The 16,755-nt window shown below is 65.2% G+C and overlaps 4 protein-coding genes across 4 annotated transcripts; 2 read left to right on the top strand and 2 right to left on the bottom strand.

The window, feature by feature from the left end:
- Positions 1 to 505: 505 nt before the first annotated feature.
- Positions 506 to 2,292, bottom strand: MNEG_6347 (putative tubulin polyglutamylase TTLL1; the record flags this gene model as incomplete). Its single annotated transcript, XM_014045176.1, has 5 exons — positions 506 to 722; positions 905 to 1,110; positions 1,400 to 1,519; positions 1,726 to 1,912; positions 2,255 to 2,292. The coding sequence occupies 5 exons, from the start codon at positions 2,290 to 2,292 to the stop codon at positions 506 to 508; spliced, it is 768 nt and encodes a 255-aa protein (XP_013900630.1).
- Positions 2,293 to 7,746: 5,454 nt separating this feature from the next.
- Positions 7,747 to 8,019, top strand: MNEG_6348 (hypothetical protein; the record flags this gene model as incomplete). Its single annotated transcript, XM_014045177.1, has 1 exon — positions 7,747 to 8,019. One exon carries the CDS (start codon positions 7,747 to 7,749, stop codon positions 8,017 to 8,019), a length of 273 nt encoding a protein of 90 aa, XP_013900631.1.
- A 414-nt stretch (positions 8,020 to 8,433) lies between these two features.
- MNEG_6349 (hypothetical protein) lies at positions 8,434 to 10,120 on the bottom strand (the record flags this gene model as incomplete). Its single annotated transcript, XM_014045178.1, has 6 exons — positions 8,434 to 8,698; positions 8,851 to 8,931; positions 9,127 to 9,306; positions 9,496 to 9,592; positions 9,855 to 9,921; positions 10,073 to 10,120. The coding sequence occupies 6 exons, from the start codon at positions 10,118 to 10,120 to the stop codon at positions 8,434 to 8,436; spliced, it is 738 nt and encodes a 245-aa protein (XP_013900632.1).
- A 670-nt stretch (positions 10,121 to 10,790) lies between these two features.
- Positions 10,791 to 16,593, top strand: MNEG_6350 (hypothetical protein; the record flags this gene model as incomplete). The annotated part of the gene is made up of 15 exons (XM_014045179.1): positions 10,791 to 11,205; positions 11,539 to 11,641; positions 11,861 to 11,942; positions 12,303 to 12,557; positions 12,837 to 12,903; positions 13,262 to 13,390; positions 13,642 to 13,979; positions 14,205 to 14,335; positions 14,570 to 14,612; positions 14,783 to 14,896; positions 15,151 to 15,282; positions 15,645 to 15,712; positions 15,885 to 15,944; positions 16,137 to 16,314; positions 16,504 to 16,593. 15 exons carry the CDS (start codon positions 10,791 to 10,793, stop codon positions 16,591 to 16,593), a joined length of 2,205 nt encoding a protein of 734 aa, XP_013900633.1.
- Between the last annotated feature and the right edge of the window lie 162 nt (positions 16,594 to 16,755).

The following is a 16,755-nucleotide window of genomic DNA, read 5'->3' on the forward strand; positions in this document are numbered from 1 at the left end:
TTCCCCATTGCAGCCCTGGCAGCCCGGACGATGAGATGGTTATCATAGACCGCGCCACTGTCGAGTCGGTGCTCAGCGGGGGCGCCGCGCAGCAGGCCGCCCCCAGCATTCTGAGCGAGTGAGCTGCGCCTGGTGGCGGCCCCGCGCCAGCCGGCGCTGAGATGAGCTGTTTGCTGGCGTGACCGGGCTGGGAGCGGGGCATGGTTTGAGGTGTGTTTACATCCCATTTGAGCGCAAAAGAGTAAGATCTGCCGGAGTGAGAGGTGCCAGATTTTAGTAAATGTACCCGGGTTGGAGCGACCCAGTCGATTACATCTGGTAACAATGTCCATCCGATTGACGGCCAGCTGGAAGTTCAGCAGCCAATGTTATGGCTGCTAGACTTCCGCAGGTCGACTTCTTTGCTGTGTGTAGGATACGTCTGAGTCGCCGACGTGATGCCAGCCGCTCTGCCAACCAGCCACCGCTGCGCAGCACACCCCATGTCGACTCCTGCCGCTGCGTGTCAGCGCAGCAGCAGCTTCTTGTCCGGCTCCACCGCTTTCGGGCGCACTCCCCCTTGCAGCAGCGCCCGCTGCCGCGCCGGCGACGCGGGCGGTGGCACTGGCGCGTGCGTCGCGGCCGCGGCGGCGGCGGCCGCCTCCTTGCGCAGGCGCTGCAGCAGCTGAGAGTCCTGCGCCTCGTCGCAGACGACCTCGAAAGATCCGATGATCTGGCGGCCCCTGCAATGGCGAGCAAAAGGCGGCGGCTGCAGGTCATGAAATGCAGATGCTTTACCGCTAGGTGTTGAACGCTTGACAAGGCATGCATTGCGAGCAGAAGCTGGGCCTGACTCTAAGGCGGCGACACCTGCTTTGAACGCGCACATATCCTGGGGCCAGCAGGCCCCCCAGGTGAGCCTCACCCGCATGCTGACGCAGCGTTTGACAGCAGCCCTGGCGCCGCCTGCGCCAGCTCGCCCGCCCCCCGGTCGACCGCCACTTTCTGCGGCGCCAGCGGCCCCGACGACCACTCCTGCGGCGTCACGGCGTCCAGCACGTCCGAGATTACGCGGGACTTGAGCAGGCGGTCGGCTTTGGTGGTGGTGCTGAGCGATGGGCTTGCATTGACCTGCGCAGGAAAGGGTGTATGCGGTGCAAGGTCCCTTTAGGTGAGGTTTTGTTTCCCAGCAATGAACGGACTTCGAGAAGCTCAGGACACTACAAGCACTCGCTTGCGGACGCGTTGGTCTCCACGCACACAAACACTCCACGATGCACCCCGCAGCAACCCGCGGCCCAGCGCAGCACGGCACAGCGCAGCACAGCACAGAACAGCGCATCACATCATATCACATCACAGCACAGCACAGCGCAGCACGGCGCGCCACAGAACAGCACAGCACACCACCGCGCCCGACCTCTATGAGCCAGGGCTTGAGGGCGTCGTCCAGGATGACGTCAAAGCCGTACAGCTCGAAGCAGTGCTTGTCATTGACCATCACGGGCTGCACCGCGCGCAGGGTGTGCACCACCAGCGCCTGCGTGCGGGGGTTTCACGCAACGGCCCGCCGGCGGGCTAAGCCGGCAAAGCACGCTTTCTGCATTTCACGCTGTCTTTGTTAGTTCCCAGCTAGGGTGATCCGCGCCAAAATCCAAAAATATCTTGAATCGCTGGCTTCAAATATTGTAGTGGTTTGCTGGTGCGGGGTATCCCCAGTGCTTGCAGAAACACAGGGCGGCGCACCTCGATGTCGGCGAACAGCGCCTCTGTCGCCGCGTGGCCTCGAATTGCCTCCAGGTGCAGCCGCAGGTTCTCCAGCGCCCACTTGCCGCCTGGGCCGTCTGGATCGTGGCCGGGCGCCCCCTTTTGCACGGCGACGTTTGTGAGGTGCACCAAGGCGTTGTCCAGCTCCGACACCTGGTCAGTGTACCTGCGTGTGTGTAAGTAAGTGTGTGCGTGTGTATGTGTGTATGTGTGTGGGGGGACGTGCAAGCGCATGCACTCAGGAACACAATGCATGCGTTTGAGCGGGTGTGCATGCATGTCAGTGTGCATGCAAATGTGCATGTGCACGTATTCGACAGAGGGGGCAACACTTGTGGTTTGAGTTGTGCACAACTGTCCGCTGAAGGCTCCCAACACGAAGCGGTGAGTCGGTCAGTGCTGCGCAAGGGCCGAGGCAGGGCGCACATACAGCGCTCTGCTGCAAAGCGACGCGGAATTCGCGCTTTCCAGGTGCCCGGCGTTTTTGGCTCCCGGCGTCCCGGCTCACTTTGCTGAGCAGAAGCGCGCAAAGCCGAGCTTGGACATATAAGCTACCAGAGGGCGATACGACGCCACCAGGACGTACCTGGTGCATCAGGTAAATGGGTGGGGTTGGCCGGCGCGTGGCATCAGGGGTCGAGGGGGTTGAAAGAAGGGAGCGGCTGCAGCTTGTCAAACTTCAATTGGTCCACACACGCGGTCAATCAAACTAGGTTGCCGTGTTGGCATGACTCACAGACGAAGGTCAAGCTTCTTGCCTCCAAGCAGCACAAGTGGGTTGTCAATGTAACGCGATATCACATGCCCTTCTAGCCCCTGCGGGCGCAGAGCCGCTGCCAACGCCGGCGGCTGCGAAGCGCCGCCAGCGGGCCGGAACGGCGCCGGCCGCGGGCCGCCGCGGGCAGCTGCTGCGCCTGCCTTGACATCTCCTGTGGTGCTGCCGCTGGTGGGCCCCGGCTTGCTGCCGGAGTCACTGTGGCGTTTGAGGTCTGAGAGCTTTGAAATCAAGTAGATGCCCTGCATTCACATGGCCGGGGCCGCACACATCAAACACAGCGTGAGCTCCAGGGGCAATTTAACTCCCTTAACGCAGCTTGCGCGTGACAAGCAGGGCTGCTACGACTCTCTTGACCGCTGCTGCTCGCCATGAAAGCGCACGCATAGCCGGGAGGGTCGAAGGCGCATATTGCGAGCAGTCAGCGGCGGGCGCTGGACGCATGCACCTGGCCCTGCGACTTTGCGGCTGGCTTCAGGATCCATGTGGCCTCAGGGCGCCGCCTGAACTCCTCCAGAAATAGCGCATAATCCTGCGGCAGCGCAAAGGTCGCCGGCAGGAACTCTGGCTGCGCGGCTCCGGCTGCTTCGGCTGCGACTGCCGCTGCCGCGGCGGGTGTGCCGTTGGCGGGCTGCGAGCCTGGTGTGGTGGTAGCTGCGGTCGGCGAGGCCCCCGCGTCGTCCTTGAGGCGCCGCGTGTAGCGCTTGAGGTTCTTTGCAAGCAGGTCCTGCGGCGCAGGCGTCGCATCGGGGCATCACCATAGGCAGGGTTCTGCGACGAGGGGCATTGGGGTTGGGTGGGCGCTGCCTGCGACACCTGATGATGATGCGACGCCTTGCCCGCCGAGCAACGCGCATGATGGCATGACGTCCAGCCTGCAGCCCTGCCACCTTTCGTGTCAGCTCGTAGTGGTTTGGGAAGTGGTTGATCAGCTGCCCCGGCCGCAGCTGTACCAACCCCTCTGGGCCGAAGACAGTCCCTAGCGCCGCCGCGTCGCCTGCGTGTGCGGCCGCCCATATGATGTCAGCGTCCTCTGTGGAGCCGGTCCGCTGCCACCCGCGGCGCTGGAAGTTTCCGTTGAGTGTGCTTTTGTCGAGCTCAGACTTCCAGCGGATCATGGGTATGGCGACACTCGACATGTGTGAATGTACTGAATGGTGACGTGCGGTGCACGCCGCAGCAGCTGCTGCTGCGCGCCGCAGCACTTGGGGTCCGCAGTATAGGCGGCTGCACGGTCACACTATCGATCTTATGCGTGATATGTCCACGACGAGTCCGTTCTTTGCGCGATTGCACCTTCTGATGGTCGGATCGCATCCAACGACAGATCAGCGCGCCTGTTTGGGAGACGGCCAATCGCTCTGCACACTCTCAACGCTGAAATTTGGGTGCACTTACAAGCTCATCGGCTCGACGGAGCGTGCATATCCTGCCGGCATGGCATCAGTTGACTCATGGTCAACCCCAACAGTCTATTAGTCTGCGTGTGTGTGGGGCGCACTGCATCGGCTCGCCGCACGCTGCTTCGCTGCATGTTGGTGCTGCTCGGTAGCTATTCGCCGTCGAGTGCAGATCAAAAGCCTCAGATAATCTCATGCTCCAAGAAAATGCACCCTGCACATGGGTATGCTCATTCGGGATGAGATCCTAGGTTGCTTAGGTCTCCTCCATTTTACGCCCCCAAAGAATGCTGACCAATGACGACCGGTTGTTTTGCAATACCCTACAACATTACAAAGTGCCGGATATGACCACTGTCCAACGATGTTGTCCATGTGTCCACCCAGCTGCAGTTCATAGTGCGTCGTATTGCGCTCATGCACAAACCTACTAGCGCCCCCCATCGGCCCCCGCGCGCCCCTCCCCGCCAGCGCTAACTCTCAGCCCCCCCGCCGTCCGAAGTGGCAACTTTGGCGATACGGTAGCAAAGGGGAGAGTGCCGCGCCACCGACCTTGCCCGCTGCTCGTGAATGAGCATGGTGTACATGGTGTTGCGCACCGCTGCGCGGACGTTCCAAAGTCAAGGGGGCTATGCGGTCCCAGATCCAGGCAACCACTGCACTGCGGCCGCCACTGCGCATTGTCTGCGCCGTTCAAGCGACAGCACGCTCCACAGGCCTCTTCCAGCAACATTGCCCGCAACCTTGGCTACTCCAGCATACAGTAATGGCAAAGAGACCGAAGACAGCTGCCAGGTGGCATATGGGCAGCGCTTCGCTGCAGCGAATGCAGGCACCTCGGAGTGATATCACAACATTCACCCAGACCCATTAACCCAGTCCCAGGGTGAGCTAGGCAGAACCCAAAATGCTGTGCATTGTTCAATTGCGTATCTCTGCATTGATCTTGATTCAAAAGGCAAGTGAGCGGCCCCTGCAGCCTGCCTGCCGCCAAAAACGTTCGTTGCTGCATGTGTGCTGAGTGTCAGCGGCATACTATCATCTATCTAGTACACATTGATTGCTTCTTTATAAGTGATTGCGTCAATGCAGCAACCAGGTGGTCTTGAGGCCATCCAGATGGGACCCGCATTGGTCAAAAAGGTTGGCCGATGCTTGCCCCAGTCACACTGTCAACGCTGACAACACCGGGAGGAGCATGCAGGGCATGTGACGCCATGTTGACATCCTATAAGACATCTAAAAAGCTGCAGTGGTGATTAAAGCTGCAAATGGGCAACCCCAGCAGAGCTAGGCATCTCCCCTGTAGGCATAGAGCAGTACATGAGTACAGGCGAGCAGCACACAAGGCCTGCGGTGACGAAGCAGTGACGGGTTTGCTCAAGAAGGATGTCGAGCTTCAGATTGCTGCCGCTGCTGCAACTCTTTATAGAGTATAATACTAGAATTGACACTGCAAGCAACAAAGAAACAAGACTGATCTCCGATCATCGTCGTCTCAAACGTCCTCGCTGAGCCTCGAAGTCAGGCAAGGTACAATTCTTGCAACTCGTCCGAGCTGGAACTATGCTACGGCACGGCTCTAGCATCCTGCGGCAAGGCGCGCGCCGCCTGCGTAGCTCGCACGGCGCAGCGCCATTCCTGGGACCAGAGTTGGCTGCTCTCCAGCAGGTTGGTGCCAGTGTGTCTGTCTGATGACAAAGGCGGAACGGATTCAATTCAATTGTGAAGCAGCGTTTGCGTCGGCGGCGCCGCCTGGTCTCGATGCGGCTCTCTGTGCCGACACCTGCGACGCGCAAACATGACGCAGGTGTGTTGCGCCCCGCTGGCCGCGTGCAGCAATGAGGGGATGCTGTGGCAGCAGGAACGCCGCCTTCAGGTGTTGCAAAAGCAGCAGCAACAGCAGGTATCAATTATCTGTCCCAGCGTGCTTGGGGACCAGTGGCTGCTGCGCGAGCAGCAACATCAGCAGAGGCTGGAGCAGCAGCAGTGGTGGGGCCCGGCCGCATGCCGTCTGAGCCGCAGGTGAGCACTGCTGCTGCTGCCCAAGGACTGCTGCTGCTGCTGCTGCTGCTGCTGCTGCTGCTGCTGCTGCTGCTGCTGCTGCTGCGGCTGCTGCTGCTGCTGCTGCTGCTGCTGCTGCTGCCTGTTTTGTTCTTCTGGACTTGCTGGGTTGGTCTCACCTACCAACCTGGCTGCCTGGCTTGCTTGCTGCTCGCTACATAACCCTCACAAGGCGCGTGATCCGCGTTGCTCACACCCTTGCACCATACAGTAGCCCCTTCTCATCTACAGCTGCACCGCACGACGCGGCGTCAGCTTCCCAGCAGCAGCAGCACCAGCAGCAGCAGCCGACCGCCGCTCCCGCCGCCGGTGCTGGCGGGCAGCCCTCGGGCCGCCGGGCGACGGGAGCGGCGGCACGCGCCAAATCAAGCAAGGCCAACCTGGCATTGGAGTCCCAGGTAAATCGCATGGATTTTACGACGAACCACCTCACTCAGGTGATGGAGGCGTACAAGGGGCCGCCAGAGCCCCTGGGATACAGCTGGGCGGCCTCCAAGGCCGGGCGGCAGCTTGCGTGGACGCGCGTGCAGGTGAGGGCCCGCCGCACAGCCGCGAGCTTGGCGGGGGAGGCGCCTTAACAGCGGAGGCACCGGGGAATGCCGCGCGGGAGCGGCGCGTGGTGGTTTGTGGGCGTGCGGCAGCTCGTGCTCCGCTGGGCCTGAGCGTCCGCCCTCGCCCCTGCCGGCGCTGCAGGGGTGGCTTGCCACTGGCATGGCCATCGCCAACCTCATGCGCTGTGTCCCGAACTTCAGGTGCGATTGTTTGCATGAGTTGAAAAATATTGGTACACAATTTAAAAGGGCAGGTGCATACTTGTTGTCTTGACGCAACGCGCGACCGGTGAAGACGTGCGGCGCTCCGCGCCTCCGCCCTCTGCGTTTTTGCGCTGCCCCGGCGCCGGGCACGGCGCCCGTCGGCCCCCACCAACATCACCCCCCCTTTGCAACCTGCGTGGTGCCCGCAGCCTCAAGGGCCTGAAGGTTACGTGCGCTGAGCTGTACATGTCGGTCAACCGCGCCCTCGCCCTCGGTCAACTCGAATCTGTAACAGACGTGAGCCGCCGCCCCCGGCTTTGCATTGTCAATCGCCCTGGTCCAGCCTCGCATGGCGTCTCCGCCCCTCACTCGTGCGTGCCGGGCCGCCCTCGAGCCTCGCGTCGCCAGCTCTCACGGGGTTGGTCACGAAGAGTTCCCGCGCCCCAGGGCCCAACCCGCCCTCCCGGCCTCCACCGGAGACACCAACCTCCCGAACACGACGCCCCGCGCCTCCGGCGCGCCCGTGCCGCTCTTTGACCCCAGTTGGTGGCGCCCGGCGAGTTCAAGCTTATGCTCCACGAGCGGGAGCGGTGGCGCAAGCTGCGGTGGGCGCGCGTGGACTGGCAGTTGGAGGGGGACCTGCGGCTCAGCGACATCGAAATCGTGCAGGGCAGGCGAGCGGGCGGCGCGGGGCGCGAGGGGGCGGGTCCCTGCGTGCGGACGGCGCGTCCGCAGAGGCCAGGCGGAGGCTCTGGCCCCGCGAGTGGGGCAGCATGTTGTAACTTCGCCTGACTCAAGGGCCCGCGACCCGTCGCCCCCCAGGCCGTCCATGTGCGTGATCCCACAGCTGCCTTTTCGTCCCTGCTCTCTTTCCACACGCGCCCCCAAACCGGTCTCAAGCCGCCACAACGGCCTGCAACTCCCACGCAAGCCGGCCTCTGCCGCATCCACCCACTCCTGCGCGTCACTCCCGCGGCCATCCACATCCTACAACAGGACCGCTAAGATGAACCAGCAGTCCAAGGTTTCGTTCGTCCAGATGACCCTCAAGATCGCCTCCCGCCAGCGCTTCGCAGCGTATTACAGCCGGGGCGGCGCCGGCGGCGCCGGCGCCGGCGCCAACTCGCGCGGGGCGCTGGCATCGGGGGACCCGGATGAGGTGCTGGACGTAGTGGATCACTGGGTGCTCGAGCGCAAGGTTTTTGATGACAAGGGGGCCAAGGACAAGATCGACCCGCCGGGCGCGCGGTGGCGGGTCGTGGCGCGGCTGCAGGTGTAACAGCGGGCCCGCGGGGCGGGCGGGGCGGCGGCTGCGGCGGCAGGGGCGGGGGCTGGGGCGGCTGCAGCAGCAGGGGTGGTTGCAGGGGCGGCTGCGGCGGCAGGGGCGGTTGCAGGGGCGGCTGCGGCGGCAGGATAGGATTGTTACAGCGTCCTGCGGTCGCCCGCTTCTAGAGCCATCCAGGCTTTTGAGATTGCACATTTTGTACAGGCAGGCAGGGGACGGCTGTGGCGGCTCGCGGTGGCCGCGCCGGACATTTGTAAGCGGGTTCAGCACAAGAACATGTGGCGGCTCCGCGCGCAAAACACGCGCGTATGGACCGATTACGGGACATGTTTTGGGTGATTCAGCGCCACTCTGGCAACAGCTTTTTAGAAAGTAAAAACCCAATGGTCGCGAATGAAAGCGCAGGTTTCAGCCGCCCCCAGTCGCCACGCCGTTGCACACCTCGATGCCGCTCGCCGCCCTCCTCACAAACGCGGCGGGCAGGCCGTCCATCCGGCGCTGCAGCTCGACGTACATGGCGCGCCGCTGCGAATCCGCCACCCGGCTGAGCCGCTCCCGCTTTGATGCGCACCAAGCGTCGACCAGCCCGCGCAGCCGTTCCTCCGGCACCACACGCCCACACGCGTGGCGCAGAAGCGCCGCGGCGACGGGCCGGTCGAACATCCGCTCGTACCTGCGGTGCCCAGGACGCGCGCAGGGCGGCCGGGGTTTGATGCACAGTGGGTCGGCCGGCCGGACCAGGCAGGTCGGGGCTCATGATTCATGGCTCGGCTCCCTCGGGAGATGATGAATTGGCCAAGAGGGGAGGGGGGCGCAGAGCATCACCTGACGAAAAGTATGTTGTAGCTGGTGGGGCGGCTCAGCCAGTTGTCCAGATGGCGCTCGTAACCAAACAGGTCCTCCCCCCTGCGCAGCGACCGGGGCCGCTCGTAAGGCCTCGGCAGCCGCTCTCGCACGGCCGCGGCCGGCAGCCGTCAAGCAGCATGGGCGCCGACGGTCCCTTCCTACCTTCCGCACAGCCGCAGCAGCCCGCGTGCCGAACACGTGCCCGCGTTCTCCCATGCGAGCGCCTCAAAAGCAGCCCCGCGGCCGCGAGCTGACCTGGAAACGTACTCGTCAAAACTGTTAGGAAACCCCTCCTGGCTCAGCCGCGGGTCGCCGCTGGTCTTCAAGGCTTGGTGGTGTGCGTGGCCGCGGCGGTAGTGGGAGGCCACCGAGGCCAGCGGGTCGCCAAAGAGGTACACGCAGCGCGTGCCAGGGGCGCCCAGCCGGGGCGGAGGGCTGCGATACATAGAGAGGAGGGTGAGGGGCGCGCTGCGGACGGCGCCTGGAGAAAACGAGGTCCTAAGACATTGTAGCTGTTGGTGGCTGGGTGGTGACGAACAGCTGTGGTGCCGTGCGAAGCGGGAGCTGACGAACGAGGTCATGCTTGAGTTCTCAACCGCCAGGTGCTCATGCCCTTGGCCCCACCTGTTGATGTGGCGGAAGCTGTCCTGGTCAGTCAACAGGTTGCAGCGCACGCCGCTGCGCGTCAGAAAGTTGCCGAGCTCGGTGCTGCCGACGCCTCCTGCGCGGTGTGGGTGGGGCGGGCAGCCGATTTGGCGGCTTGGGTTGTTTGTGCTTTACAGCCGCCTTGCAGCAAGCCTTACGTTTGCGACATCACTCGCGCTCGCCTGCTGCAGCACCCATTGCAGCGGGCAGCGGCCCCCGGGGTCATGGCGCCACCGCCCTGCTTCAAATATATCACCATCACCCGCGCGACGCGGGCCAGCCTGTCTCTGCAGGTCAAAGCACTCGTGAGGACATCCCTGCAAGCCTTGATTGCGCACCGACGGAGCATATGTACACGTCCAGGTCAAAGGTTGGGTCCTCAAGGCACTGCAGCAGCTCTTGGACCTAGTAGAAAAGTGGTGTGTTCAGGGGGTGCCAGGAACGATCGGTTCGGCCGGTCCGTTGTGCGCAAGCGCCGCCGCCAGGGCGCTAGCCTCCGGCAGCCGGTCACATGGCCAGGAGACTGCTGGTGCTCCTCCGGCCGTGGGGCACGCACCTGGGGCGAGGCCTCCTGCATTGAGAGGACCCATTTTAGGCTCTCCATCCCCGCACAGGATCCTGACTCTTATGTTGGCGGTGGCGCGAGCGGCGTCGCCGCGAGTCCACAGCAGAGCGCGGAGTGAGTGTGTCCTGGTGGGCCCGTTGCAGGTGTGAGGAGCGCCACACTGCACGCCAGCTTAGATCAGCTGTACTAGTATATTTTTCATCAGTTGTTGTCTAGAATGGCGGCGACATGCACGCAACGTTTCGTGGTGTGCCGGCTGCCTGCTAGTGACAGAACTGCCAGGGTGTTGATCTTGAGGGCCTTTGGTGTGAAATGTAAATGGATGAACAAAGCTGTACGGGCATTGAGCACGCGACCGCACCCCACGTCTTCAGCAAGAGTTACGAGCATAAACTGATCTCCACAGGTGGTCTTCGAGGGGCTCATGACACTGTATACACAATACATTTGAACCTTTTGAAGTCGTTTCTGAATGCGGTTGCAGCAACTTTAGGGCCCTGGTGGCCTGTGATCGATGAGCTGTGCAGCGTGCTGCCCTGTTTGAGCGCCAGCACCGATCATTTGACTGTGGAGACAATTTCATCATCGAAGAGCGGTGCTGCTCCCTGGCGTACAGCGCCAGGCACCCCCAGGCGCCCGGCGTGGCGGGTGGCGCGCTGCAGCAGCTAGAGCTTGGCGCACGCCTCCGCCCTCGCGGCCGCACGGCGCCATGAGCTCGTCGCTGTCGCAAGCGCTGTCATCCCACAACAAGCGGCGCGGCACGCTGCACGACGACATCGATCGCAGCGTGTACACGGTCGGCCAGACGCTTGTATCAATCGTGAATGACCCGCGCACCGCCGGCCTGCCGGCCTCCACCGGCTTCTGGGGCTTTGGCAGCCATGATGCCCCCCAGGCCGACGCGCAGCCGCCCCCGATCGACGCGTCAAAGTACCCAGCTGTCAGCCAGCAGGATTTGAATCAGTACCTGAAGGTCGTGCGCGGCGCGTACGAGCGCTTCGTGCGCGACCGCGAGAGCCTCGAGGCGTTTGATCACGCACGGCCGCTCGGCGGCGGCGGCGCGGGCGGCAGCGGCGCGGGCGGCGGGGCGGAGGCGGAGGCGGAGGGGACGCCGTTTGGCAGCGGTGAGCCAACGCGCTGCTGGAATGCCGTGGTCGTGCGAAGACTGCAGGACGATGCAGTGCGACATGTGCAGTGGTGGTCTGCGCCCATGCTTTGCTGCTGCATGCCCTGCTTGTTCCTCGTACGTCTTGATTACTGTGACTGGTATTGCTGCTGCTGCTGCTGCTGCTGCTGCTGCTGCTGCTGCTGCTGCTGCTGCTGCTGCCGCTGCCGCTGCTGCTGCTGCTGCTGCTGCTGCTGCCGCCGTTGCTGCTGCTGTTGCCGCTGCTGCCACTGCTTCTCTCGCTGCCGCCGCTCATCAACGGCCGCTTTATCGCTACCGTTTGCACCGTCAGGCGGGGGCTATGGCGGGGCCGGCAGCAGCCAGGGCGAGGCGTTCATGGCGGCGCTGCAGACGGTGCCTGGGCAGTACTTTTCAGAGGACTTTGAGAGCAAGTGGTAGGCGGGGTGTGACGGCGTGCGGGAGCGGCGGCCTCTCCCTGGTGGTACTTTCGCTCTGCTGCAGCGCGGCAGGTGCAGCAGTCCGCCGCAGTGCGCACGTGCGTGCCCTTTCGGCCCCTGAGCGCCTGTGAGGTTTGGGTAAGCCCCTGCGCGCGCCAGCACCCCTGCCGCCCCACCGCCCGCGGCTGGGCCCATCTCTGCGCCCGGACGACGCAGGGACGACTTCTTTGTCCAGTTCTGCCAGAATCAGAGCGCGGAGGAGCTGTATGGGGAGATCGACGAGCTCAACAAGAACCTGGTGGGAAGCTGGGCGGCGGGTGGCGGGTTGGGCTGAGCTGCTGGCGCCGGGCAGGGGCGTGGCCGGCAGGGGGGGCGGTGTGGCGCGCGTGGAACCCTCGCTCTGTCGCGTCATCCCAGCGCTGGGCGCCAAATGAGTTCCTCTGCGACGCCCCGCTTCTCCCGCCGCCCGTGGCGCCAGCCCACTTGTTCACCCGTAAAAAGCCCCCAGACCCTCACGCATGGACGCGCGCCACCCGCCCCACCGCCGTTGGGCGGGTGGCACCCGCCCCAATGCACCCCGCCACACGGGGCCCCGGCCCCCCGTCGAGCTGACAGGAGTCGGCCCCGCCTGTCGGCGCAAATTCAAATTCAAACGCAGGACGTCGTCGAGCTGCAGCTTCTCAGGGAGGTGGCCGCGCGCAGTGCCTCCTTCTTCCAGGCGGCCGGGCAGCTGCAGGGCCTGAGGGGCGTGCTGCAGGACACGCTGGACGTCGTGGGGTCGCTGCGGCGCCACGTGGGGGGCCTGGATGCTGACCTGTACAGAGCGGCGGTGGGCGTGGCGGCGCTGCAGCGGCGGAGGGGCAACCTGGAGCAGGCGCTCGACATCACTAAGGCGCGGGCGCTTATGCGGCGTGTGCATGGTTTCGTGTCGCGCGGCGCAGCCAATCGGATGCGCATGTGGCGGATGGGGCTGGCACGCCATGCCGATCAGTTGGGAATTTGTGTGGCTGCGCCGGGGCCCGGAAGGCAGCAGCGGCAGAGGCGAGCGTCCGCCCGGCCGGCTGCCGCCTAACACTCGGCCGGCCCCCAGCTTTCGCCCTGGCAGCCAGGCCCGCCTTTGACCGCCCCGAACCGCCCTCAACCGCCTCCAACTGCCTTCAACCGCCCTCAACCGCCCTCCACTGGCCCCCAGGCCCTGAGTGACGTGCTGGACTGCCGGCAGGCCCTAGAGGGCATGATTGAGAGCGAGGACTATGCGGGTGAGCCCCTTCTTGACCAAGCCTATGCATCTACATAGTAGCAAAGCCGCCGCAGCCCTGCAAGCGCCGCAGGCCCGCCCCGCCGCTGCCCTCTTCATGAGCCGGGTGCCTGCCGCGGCCCGCTCCCACATCAACGGGCCGACATGCAACCCCTCAACACAGCCGGCTCCGCTCCCCCCGCCCGTCGACCCCCTACCGCCCTGAGACCACCCTCAACCCCCACCAACACCCCCCAAAACGACGTCCTCCTGAACCCTGAAAGGCGCCCTGGAGCTCGCAGACCAGATCCAGCGCTCCCTGGAGTCCCCGCTGCTGCAGGGGCTACTGGCGGTGCGGGACCTCCCCCCCAGGCTCGCAGACACGTCCGAGGCGGTGCGCGGCATGCTGGTGGCCGAGTTCCTGTCGGCGCTGGAGAACCGGCCGCTCGAGGACGTCGTCGCGGCGGCGGCCGCAGAGGCGGCGGTCGCGCAGGCGCGGCAGCAGCACGGTGCGCGGCGCGCGCCGGGGGCGCGCGGTCGGGGCGGGGGCGCGGTGGCTCCGGGCGGCTGCCGGTAGCGCAGGGGACGGGGGTTAGTGCAGCTGTAAGGTGTGATCGGTTTGGAAAGCAAGCGCTGCAAATCAAGCGTCAGGTGGGTGTTATGCCACCCTGTTGCTCGCCTTGCGTCAAGCTGACCAGGACCACCACTGATGCCGCCGCCGCCCCCCGCTGCTGCTGCCATGGCGCCCCCTCCCCCGCAGACGCAAGCAGCGACGCCGAGCCGGGCCCTGAGACCCGCGCGGCCGAGGCGTCCCCCTTCACTCAGCAGCTGTCCATCCTCACTGCGTTGGCCGCGGAGGCGGCGGGCGCGCTGCATGAGAAGCTGCTGCCCCTGGCCGTCGGCCTGTGGCGCGCCGACAAGCTGGGGGCGGCGATGGCCCAGTATCGGGACAACGTGGCGGCGGAAGTCAAGGGGGCGATCAGGGATGTGGTGCAGCAGGTTGTGCCGATGCTGCTGGCGGCGGCGGGCGGGGACGGCGGCGGCGGCGGCGGCGGCGGCGGGTCTGGGGCGGAGGTGCAGCTGGCGGAGCAGTTGCAGGTGGGGCCCCAGGCAATCAAAACGGCGGAGGCGGCTCTTTGTGGCAGGCGGAGGGATGGCAGCCCATGCTGGCTGAAGCCCGCCGGCATGAATGCTTGGCGCTCACCAGGGATATTGGACGTTTCATTGGCAGCCGTTGAACTGCCCAACAAGAACGGGCCGACAAAGGGCACACTCGACCCACGTTCCCGCCACCCGCCCCGCCGCGGCCGCGCGGCGCCGCAGGCGCTGCAGCACGGCGCGTTCATGCAGCTGCTGCGGGCGGTGGCGCGTGTGCTGATCGCGTGCTGCGGCCACGTCCTGGCGGTGGGCAAGGTGCTGGAGGAAGTCCTGGCCGGCTGCCAAGCTCACCCCAGGTGAGGGCACCACCCCCACCACCACGCCGTCAACCCTGTGGATGCTGTGCGTGGGTGGCTCCTACTTCGCCTCGGCCGCAGCCAAACGCGAGCCGTCGCCTTGCTCTGTCGCATCTGTTGCATCATTTGCGGCGTCGCTTGGCTGCCCGGACGAGGGCCTTTTTGCACCCATCTCCCCACTCCTCATCAGTCCTGCCTCCAACCAAAACTCTTCGCCCCGCGCCCGCCCCGCAGCCAAGTTGCTGCCCTGCGCAAGGACGTCACCGCGGCGCTGCAGGTGCGCCAAGGCCCCGCCCGCGTCCCTGCTTGCACCCCGCTATCACGCCTGGCTGTGACTGATAATTTTTGGCCTCAAGCTGATTTAAACGACTGTCCAGCTCTCCGACTCTCCGGCTTCCACACTTGCGCCGCCCGCACGTCAACGAACTGTTGTCAATCAAACCTTAGGTCGCGGTCGACGCCGGCCAGGGGCGCTGGGTGAAGCTGCTCGGCGCCCGCAGCAGCGCCCACATGCGGCTGCGGCTCTACGAGCTGAAGCAGCTGCTGGACGCGTCCGAGGAGGTGGGGCCTTTGCTGATCTGGTCTGCGATCTAATCTGTGCTGTGATCTCGGGACCCTCATCACTCGCCGCGCTCGTGCGTGCGGCTGATGGGACCCCGTGGCCGCGACTGGCGCTCTGCCGACTCTTCCTGTCGCGTCAGCAGCACCCCCACGGTCACGATTCTCATATAGTGCAACCCAGTGCAGCGCCTCAACCAGGCGGGAGCGAGCCCGACCCCTCACGCACCGCCCTCGCAACGACCGGCCCCCCGCAGGTGGCCGCCTACGCCGAGTCGTGCGGCGCCCGCACCCTGGGCTCTCTCCGCAGCTCCCTGCAGGCGCAGTGCAAGGCCTTCCTGGACAGCCAGCACGGCCGCTGCACCATGCAGCTGCAGCACCTGCTGGAGGTGAGCCCACGCCTGCGCCCGCGCTCCCCCCAACCGCACTTTTTCTCCTGGTGCTCTCCTCTCTTTTCTCCTGGGATGCAGGAGTAATGCCCTTGCTTGCCCGCGGCTCATGGCTGTGGAACGATCGAAACCTATCTCATGGGGTGGCTTCTGGCCGTCGGACGAGGGGCGGGAGAGGGGGGGCCGTGACCTTGCACGCCTCCTGAGCTGCTGCTGGGGGCGCCTCTTGCTCTTGTCTCTGCCGGTGGGTATTCCCAGGCCTCTTGCCAACACAAAGGGGTCCTCCCCTTGCTTTTGCAGCCGTGGTCCGCCCAGCGGACGCGTTGCCCCTCGCGACCCGCCCCGCGCGCGCCGCCCCGCAGGGCGAGCAGTGGACGGTCGTGGAGGTTCCCGCAAGCTTCCAGCAGATCGTGGATCGCCTGCTGTCGCGGTGCGTTTTCAGACCATGCACCAGATGACACATGTGGTTTAGATTTATTGCCGCACAATCAGTTGGAGCGGCTCCGGCGAGCGTTGCGTGCAGCTGCGCGACCCTGCGAATGCGTCCCAGTCGCTCGCCACGCGCCGTGCTGACGAGCGCGCGCCCTGCCCCGCGCCCGCAGGTGCGGCGAGGGCGCCGCCATGATGCTCGCAGACGGGGACGCCGCCGTGGGCCCCAAGAGGTGCGGCCTCGCCGCTGGCGCGGCGCCCCCAGCGGCGGCGTCGCGCCGTGCGGCGTCGCGCCCAGCTCGCGCTCAGGCCTGGGTGCCACGCCCGTCCGGAGATCGAAGCAGCCAACCTTGCTGCACTCTTCGTCATCACGCATCTGTGTCCCAATCAACATCAAACCGTTCAATGCAACCCCGCCCGCGCAGCCGGGACCGCGACCAGGCCGCCCCGGAAGCCGCGGGCGCCGCGCCGGCGCCCGCGCAGGCGCCGGCGCCGCAGGCGGCGCTGCTGGTCAACGGGCGGCGGTTCCACCTGGTCAACAGCGCGCTGATGCTGCTGAAGATGGTGGACGACTACATGAGTCTGTACGACATAGTGCCGCAGGTGGGAGGGGCGGGGCCGCTTCCATCTACGATGGCGGGCCGCACAAAGCCGCGCTCGACGAGCGCGGGGGCGCGGCACGCACGGCGCGACTTGTGCTGTTTAACAAGTGCGCGCCTCGTTTGTGAACACAGCACAGGATGCGAATGCGTCGGCCGACGCCCCCGCCGCCGTTTTCGACTCCTGTCGCAGTTTGGGGCTGAGATCGTCCACCGGGAGCTGGAGTTGCTCAAGCAGTTCAACTCACAGGTGCGGCAGGCGGCGCGGCCGGCCTCGCCGTAAGGCTTATACTGCATGGCAGCCCTTGCAACATGCATTTTTACGCCTTGGTGAAAGGGCTTGCGCTGTGGTGATGCTGCTCCCTGCACTCATGCTGCTCTCTTTCATGCCCGCCCCACCTCCCCCGCCGCCGGCCAGCGACGGCCACCGCTCACCCCCCAACCC

The sequence above is a fragment of the Monoraphidium neglectum genome (assembly GCF_000611645.1).
Source record: "Monoraphidium neglectum strain SAG 48.87 unplaced genomic scaffold scaffold01022, whole genome shotgun sequence".
Lineage (NCBI taxonomy): Eukaryota > Viridiplantae > Chlorophyta > Chlorophyceae > Sphaeropleales > Selenastraceae > Monoraphidium > Monoraphidium neglectum.